The sequence below is a fragment of the Atractosteus spatula genome, chromosome 4 (genome assembly GCF_055471065.1).
Source record: "Atractosteus spatula isolate fAtrSpa1 chromosome 4, fAtrSpa1.hap1, whole genome shotgun sequence".
NCBI classification, from domain to species: Eukaryota; Metazoa; Chordata; class Actinopteri; order Semionotiformes; family Lepisosteidae; genus Atractosteus; species Atractosteus spatula.
Window position 1 is genome coordinate 39,688,549 of NC_142709.1, and position 8,835 is coordinate 39,697,383.

The following is an 8,835-nucleotide window of genomic DNA, read 5'->3' on the forward strand; positions in this document are numbered from 1 at the left end:
ATTTCTATTAGCTTTCAAGTTTAATACATTTGGTCCTTGTTAAGAGTTCCGTCTAGAAGAAATAGCTTAAAATCCCTGTTTATTAGTTTTCTTCAAGTTTTGAAAAAAGTCATGATGTCTGTCTGTGCCTCAGGTTAGACCAGTTAAGTTGATATAAAACTACAAACATTTTTTAACTGATTCTTATTTGACCATCTATTATATACTGTATTTATTGTTGCCATACCACTGCATTCTTTATCCCCATGTTACTCATGCTATTGCACTATCATGGTTGACCTAACAACCTCCTATCTAGAACCTGTCAGATTAACGTAACCAATGTACCAAAGACCACTTACTCTTTATTTTATTATAGTGTTTTTAGTACAGCCATTTTTGTTCTACATTTCTATTTATGTTATCTATTTGTGTTTGGTTGTCTGTATAAATATTTTTTCCCATATTTAGTATAAGAATTATATAAGAAATTGTTTCATTGTATACAGTATGCATTCGGTTAACTTATGTCTATTTTCTATTATTGTAATTTTGGATAATACTAAAGGTTTGAAAATTATACTGTACTGTACATTCAAACATTGGGAGCTTACTTCCAAAAATACTTTGGTAGAAAGTCATAAGACTAATGTCATGACATAGACTAGTAGTAGTAAAATGTCATATATTGAACATTAAATACATAATTATAAATTATTCAGAGCAGACAGATGTAATTGTAGTGGGGTTTATATCTAAATACCTATTTGCCAAACTGCCAACTGCCACTACAGAATCCATTAACTGCATTACCTCTACTTTCAATAGTATCAGTGACCGAATGGATTATTTTAGGGGATTTAAATAGAGATTGGCTAAATAAATCTTCCACTAAAGATTGAAATGTACTGGAAAGTTTTAATATTACTCAACTAATTAAAACACCTACTAGAATTAGTAATGTACAAAGTCAAAATGATACTTTGCTCGACTTTATGTTAGTAACACGATAGGATTGTTTCAGTGATCATTTTACAATATATTGTGTCTGGAAAATTAAGATCCCTAAAGCACCTCCAATGGACTGCTAATATAGTGACATATTTTAATTATAAATCGATATCAGTAATATATGTAATTATGTATATTCATGGAAAAACAAATACATTCCCAAATATTTGATCATCTTAATGAGTTTAATTTATTAAACAGAAGTGGGTTATTAAGAATGAGTATGAATTTAAATTTCTTGAATTACTTAAAGGAGTCCCACAAGGCTCAGTTTTAGGTCCTTTTATTTTTTTCTTTCTTTATAAATGATTTACTTTTATGTATAAACTACAGCATTCATCTATATGCAGATGATACCATGCTTTACACCTCTAGCTCAAATCTGTAACATATACAAGCTTCTTTACAAACTAATTTTGTAATGACAGTGTAAAATCTCAGCCTGAGATTTACTTGACTCACTCTCCAAAGGAAACTTGAGAGTCTAATCAGACACTCCTCTGCTCTTACCTATGGCTTTTATTGGAGAGCAGCTAGTTCCTCAGTTCTCTTGTACAACTGTAGGGTATGGAATGTCTCACTGCTGTCCCCTGGTGGGTCTGTCCTCTTTCCACCTCTTGGATCTGGCTGCCTTGTTAAATTCCCTCCACTAGCTCAATCCCTGTGATAGAGGGTCTGCCACCATAAGGCAATGAGCCCAAGATATTCCACGAGCATTAGCATGTTATACCCCGCCCGGTGTTGAATCATGAACCTAAAGTGTTGAAGTGCCAGAAATCACCAGTGAATGACCATGAGCATTTTTTCCTTATTCAAACTCATCCAGGTCAGAGGGGTATGATAAGTGATCAATGTGAACTTACAACCTATCAGGTAATACTTTAAAGCTTTCACTGCCCATTTAATCATGAAACATTCCTTCTCTATAATTACATAGTAACATTCTCTTGGGACAAACTTGCACCTAAGGAACAGTATGGGTTGTTCTTCCTCCTCCCAGACCTAATATAACATAGCACTGAGACTCATCTTGGATGCACGTGTGTACAATATACAGTAAATGATTTAATGCAATCAGGTACCTTAAGTACCGGACTTAGTGCCTGGGTTAAATATGTAAAGGCTTTCTGAGATTTGGGACTGCATCATACTATGTTAGGGGCAGTGGACTTGGTTAAGTCCAGAAGCGGAACTGCCCTCTCAGCAACCCTGGGGATGAAGCGATGGTAGTATCCCACCCAACCCCCAAAATATTCACACTTGCTCCCTCTTTTGGGGCTTAGGCTAGTTCTTTATAGCTGCCATTTTATTCAGAAGGGGTTGTACCAGACCCCCTCCAACTAGATACCCCAAATATTTAATGGTTGTAAAGGCCATGTGACTCTTATTTGGATTTATCAATAATCCTACGTCTCCTATATTCTCCATTACAGGCTTACAATGCTCCAGATGTGATTCCCTGCCCTCGCTAAAAATAATTACGTCATCAAAATACGCAGGGTATATGAAATGTGAGCTCTCAGGATTTTATTCAAGAGTTATGGAAAGGTGCAGGAATACTGTGTAAACCAAAAGGAAGCACAATATAATGACACTGTCCTGTGGGAGTAATGAAAGCTTTTTTTTTTCTTTAGACATTTCTTCAAACAATATCTGCCAATACCCTTTGGTTAAATCTAAGTGGTAAGGTATTTTGCTTACTCTGCTTCTCAATAGGCTCATCCACATGGGGCAGTGGGTATGAGTTGAATTTCAACATGTAATTCAATTTCTGAAAGTCATTTGCCATGTCCTGTCAAGTTTTTTGGCTGCAGCTTTTCTCAATTATTTAATTATCTCTCTCTTCTTGGCCGAGGAGACTACATACAGTATTTCTCTGGGTACCACACCAATAATGGTAAGAATTTAATTTCTATGTACCAAGTCCGATCATGAAGGACACTAAACAGAGTTGCATGTAGGTCTACAGTTTGCTCATTGTATATACAAAAAATAACCACCAGTGTACCGGGCACTTCCTATTCCCTTTCTTTCCATATACTGTATTTAGTAAGTCCCACAGGCAACAAGAGAGAAATAACTTTTCTAATACCACTGGATAGTGAGTGGTGTAGTCCACAATGACTAAAATGTACTCATGCTATGATATCCCTCTCTTTTTATTGACTGTCCACAAAGCTCAAATAGGTCATCCACAAAAGGATACACATCTGCAACCTCATCTGACTTTGAATTTTTTTAGGTTTTTCCCCTGCAGTAGATCAGAAAACCCTGGAAAATCCCTCCCTTTAATCATGGAGTTTGGTAACTAGTGCACGACTACGGCCAGTACATTATAAGAATGGTGATGTGCACAGGTGCAGTTGCAATGGTAAAGTATCTTACATCTCTGCGTACCCATGTGACTCCTTATCTCAAGATAGACGGGATTTGTTTTCGATCTATTATAGCAAAAGTAAATAAGGTTAAAGCACTACCCAAGTTGACAAGTCTGCATCACCATACCATTAACCTTTGCTGTAATCTCAAATACTGCAGTTATTGGGTTAACATGCACCTCTACCTCCAGGTGTGCTGTGAGATCCCATGCATGAGTAACACTACAAGTAATGGATATGTGACCCTATTTTCCACAGGCATAACACCAATATTCTGTTTCTTGTGCACTCCTTCTTATAAATCCTGAAGGATATATCTTAATTTTGCCGGAGTTTTCTCTACCCTGCCTGTTTTAACCTCCACACTAACCTTTTTTAACCTCATTGCCTGCCCATGGTGGCTCTATCCTCTTTCCACCTCCTAACCTGTTACAATGACTTATCTTGATCTGAAAGACTGTTTTTGCTGTTTAAAACTGAGCAGAAGAGTAGGGTGAAAAAGTGGACAGAAATTCTGCAAAAATAATAGCCCTTACGGATAACTTTGGTTTTCACTACCCTCCGCACTGTCCAATTAATTTTGTCAACATAATCAAAGTCACAGGTGAAGTTGGCACTGTCTTCTATGTAGATGGTGTATAAGACAAGCTTGTCTTGTTCAATTCTCATCCCTCTGTTTTTATTCATGGCAGATTTTGCATTCTGAAAAATGCAGAATAAAAATATTATTAAAAACAAGCCACACTTAAACAGTCTTAATAATAATAATAAAATAACTTTTAAATGATAATATATATTTTTAAATTAAGTCCTTTTTTATTACCATGTATGTTAATGTGTTAATGTTTGTTGTATGGCTATAAATTAGTGCTTACCTGTTCTTTTCACTTTAGGTAAAAGAATACTAATAATTGTAATCATCCTGTTCCTCCTTTAGGCCTGCCTTTTTGCAGTTACTGAAGTTAGTGTGTTACCACACAATGTAATATTTTTGCTATGGCTATGTATTTGTTTTCCATTAAGTTTACAGGATATGTCAATTGTTGCTTACCTTATACCATCTGATAGACACATTTGATGGTGTACTGTAACAGCTCACTCCAGGACATTTTATCTCTTCACCTCTGCCTATCAGCAAAAACCTTCTGTTTTCTCCATACTCTTGGCAGATAGTTTCATTTCTCTGTTTCACCTCCAAGAAGAAGTAGAATCTGTGCTCTCTGTAGTTCAGCATCAAAGATATATTTAGTTTGCATTGAATTTTCTTTTTTCTGGCATTTATTTTTACAAATATATTATAGAATATAATATAGGAGCTTTTAGTTTTTAAAAAATTAACATTTTATTTACTTTAGATCACAAGGCAAAAATATTAAAGTGAAACAATGTACTGTAGGTAATGGATGTTCAGTCATTTGTTTTATTTCACCTGTTTTATATAGTAAATATTAATTATGATATTGTATATTATTTACCATGAATGGAAAGAGAGGCATTTTGTGCAAGTACCATTTATCTTTTGATATAACTAAACAATGGAATGTTTGAAGTGCATTCTGTGACCTACCTTGATTTACAAGAATATATGCCAGAGTGTCTGTCTTCTATGTCTGTAAACCACAGGGAATTTCCCTCCTTTATAATGTTATCCTTTCCATTGATGATGTGCTGAGCATCACTTCCATTCTGAGGGTATTTGAACCAATGAACATCTTTTTCCGAATTGTTGTATAGAAAGCCTTGATAAGGTGAATCACATTGCATTACAAATGGCTCTCCAGCTAAAGCTTTATATCCATATGCTTTGAAGCCAGTAGAAAGACCTGCCGATGACATTTACCATAGCTGTAAGTTATACAAATGTGGACAAATCCAGAATTATGGACATTTCTAATAACATTTTTATATTCTGAATTGTACATTTTGAACATTTTTAAATCCCTGAATTTTTTTAAAAATCTATCAACATAATTAATATACTGTAAAATTACCTTATAATAATAAGCAATAGAATTCTGGAAATTTGATATGTGAACAACTAAACAATTTGAACAACTGATATGTTGTTCCAAAATTTGGGGATGCTCTAATAATTTAAACAATTTTTGTATAAAAATGTCACATATTTAGCACTGTAGAAAGGGCCATATAATGTATCAAGTGTTAATTTTTAATTATATCTCTTTAATAGCATCATAATTGTTTGATAAATCTAGATTAAATATATACTTGGCAAGATCAAGTAATGTATATATAGTAAAACTATTTTCATAGGTAGGTAGGACCCCTTTTCAGGCCATAAAGACCCATGGGGGAATGGGGGGCAAGGGCTACCATTTTTCTTGACCATCCAACACTGGAAGTGGAGGTGATGTGGGCTGACCTATTACCCACGGAAGGATTAACCTCTGGTACTCATTTGGAAAGCAGGCTGAGTGGACCTGGGAGCCATCTGGAAGGAATTAGAGCAAGCTACATCACTTGCCCCTACCTGGAATTGAACCTAGGGCCTTCCAGTCAGGAGATAGACACCATTGCTGTCTGAGCTACCATGGCTAAAAAAATAAGCACTTTTATACCACTGTTTAATATAACAGGTTGAAATGTAATTAATTTCATTCATGAACAACAAACATATTTTGGAGCCTATTGTGGCAAGCAACAGGTGTAAAGCAGGATACACCCTGGATGGGACGCCGGTCTATTACAGGGCTCACACAAACACACACATTTCATTCACATCAGGGCCAATTTTCCTAGAACCCATTTATCCTACCACTATGTTTTTGGACTTGTCTGTGGGAGAAAACCAGAGCACCCACAGGAAACCCACTCAAACAAAGGAAAAACATACAAACTCCATGCAAATAGCACCCCAGGAATTGAACCCAGGGCTCCAATTTTGCACAGCAACAGTGCTATCCAATTTGCCACTGTGCTAAAATGTATTCATATTTAGTTTAATAACTATAGGCCTAAATGAAGTATTCATTAAAAAAATCTTTAAAAGTATTGACAATGTTATCCCAGTGTATTTCTTAAGAAACAAAAACCTTTGAAACAAAGGAAAAGTGCATTAAAAATTGAAAACTTCTTGACATTAAAGGTTGTGGGATTCTGGAAGAAGCTGATATCCTTTTTCCATTAAGAAATGGCTGATCAATATCCTGATTAAGTAACCAAACATGGTAGATGGGCAAAATGGCCTCCTACTGTTTGTAATATTATTTCATTATTTCATTTCAATAGGACATGTTCTATTATTCTAAAATTATATTGTGTAATATTTTATTTACTCTGAAGTAATAATACATTTTTATACATTCTTATTTGTGTTGTGCCATCTGTTATGAGCATGAATTGATAAATTAATGTAAATAAAAGTTTAACCTAAAAGAATTAAATGAAATTAATATTCCAACTTTATTTCTTTTAATAGACACATGACATGATAATTCAAAAGTTAATTCAGTATGAAATACTATATGTATAAGGTGGTCTGTGTTATTAAGTGCACAGCGATATGTGACCTACAGTACAAGATTCTATTAAAGTTTTTTAGCAATAGTCTTGCCTTGAATGGACAACAAAATGTCCCAGGTAATTTTTTTTTATTTGATACCATACTAATTACCTACCTACCAAGTGACCTACCAACACAGCCTAAGCCTTTCTTGTGTTCAACAGTTTGCAAAGATATTTCTTCATTTATTGGTATACACATGTTCCCAAACCATTTTCCTTTCTACTTCTACTTTACTGAAACCCATTTCACTAATGATTAGTACCAACAAATCAGTTTTACTAACATATTTAATCTATATCTATCCATGGTTACATGTTTTTTTTGAAGAAATGTCATTTTGGGGTTTAGGTTTTTTTAATTGTTGATAGAAAGACACTGATAATCAATTTGTATTGACAGAACATTTTACAAATGCACTCAGAGAAAGGCAATATGTCTCAATAATATACTGTAAATAATAAGGAAATTACCTTGGGATGAAATTCCTTGGAATGAGGTAAAAAATTGTTGAAAAAGAAGTAACGTTATTAAAATGCTTTGCAGGGCCTTGCTCAATCCTTTACACATTTTCTTCGATTCGCAGCTGTTTTCTATGAACCTGAGAGAATTCCTCTCCAAATACTGTAGTATGTACACCAAAGTTTTCTGCAAAACAAATGTTAGGCAAGGTATTATAATTCAAAAAGAATACATTTAAATAAAAATTTTAAAATTAAAATGTATCCAGGCATCCGGAAGTTAATGTCATTTGGAACTTCTAATTTAGTCTTAAATGAACCCTAAAAAAAAACTGTTCCATTTCGTTTCAAGAACATGATCATCTGTCATTGTTTCTCCATCCTTGATTCTCAGAATGTACGTTGATCTCGTGAAATCCTGTGTTTTTGTTGGAATGAATACAATGATACAATAGGAAGGAAGAAAGCTTTCCAGGGCCTTCCTGATACAGTCACAATAAAAACTTTTTGAAGACACCTTTGTGAGTTGTACCATTCTGATTTTTCAAAGTCTGACATTTTCTATACTAACAATGTCTCTTGAGTCCCTCAAATCTACAGGACAAAGTCTGCCATTTTTTGTAATTTGAAAGCTTAATAAATCACAAATTGAAAAATAAAAAAATAATAATGTTGCCAAAGTTTCTTAGTGAGCAGTGTGTAGAGAACGCAGTCCAAAAGTGTACCAGAGTTTTCGGTCTCAGTTTCTAAACACACGCTTCCTGCGGTGTGGCAATGAGATGAAGTTTCCTCTTATTGTCATTAAAAACTGAATGCAGTGTAACATGCATGTCTAGCTTGAACACTTTCTTTTTAGACTATTGGTCTGTCAGATCCATGTATGTAGCGAATGATAGAAATGACACATTTTCAAGCTAGATATGTAGGCTATTTGAGGTGTTTTACTATAAGTTAACTCATTCATGTTCTCAGTAAATGGGGGTAATGTGAACTCAACCTTTAGCCCTTCGGATTGCAGTCAATCTCCCAGTGACAGTGGTAGAATTAGTGAGCGAGCAGAGCAGAGGAGCTTTTCAGAGCTCTAGTTATTCCAAACATACCTGAGGTAAAAAACATAGGCCAATTTATTTATAGAAGGTTTTTTTTTACAAAACCTTCCTATCTACACAGCCTTGCTGATCTCACTTCCCTTGTTATTGAGTGCTCTTGTTTTTTCTTACTCAATTTCATATTTATTTCAACAATTCTTCTCTACAAAGGCCTCAGTGCAGTACTTGCAGTGAAAATTATGATTCGCTGATTTTGAAGTAACATACTGTAGGTTTTGTTTATCTTTATGTATTGCTAAGAATGTTCTAATTTATACCTTTCAGTGTTGAAATACATTATCTTTATGAAATGTGTGCTCCGTGTTCTTGTTTATAAGTTATTACGTGTTCTTCAACGCTGGTTAATAAAAGTCTTCTAGTTATATAATTAATTT

General features: G+C 34.4%; 1 protein-coding gene across 2 annotated transcripts in view; it reads right to left on the reverse strand.

The window, feature by feature from the left end:
- LOC148836327 (interleukin-18 receptor accessory protein-like) overlaps window positions 1–8,079 on the reverse strand; it is a 28,800-nt gene extending 20,721 nt beyond the window's left edge. For both annotated transcript variants that reach the window (XR_016090991.1, XM_088914527.1), the window contains exons 1-4: window positions 7,365–8,079; window positions 4,936–5,191; window positions 4,420–4,588; window positions 3,905–4,070 (exon numbers count right to left, since the gene is read on the reverse strand). Coding sequence is in view for 1 of the 2 variants with exons in the window: in XM_088914527.1 (XP_088770653.1) it covers window positions 3,905–4,070; window positions 4,420–4,588; window positions 4,936–5,191; window positions 7,365–7,461 (688 nt within the window). In the remaining variant the exon portion in view is untranslated. The remainder of the gene's footprint in view (window positions 1–3,904; window positions 4,071–4,419; window positions 4,589–4,935; window positions 5,192–7,364) is intronic.
- Between the last annotated feature and the right edge of the window lie 756 nt (window positions 8,080–8,835).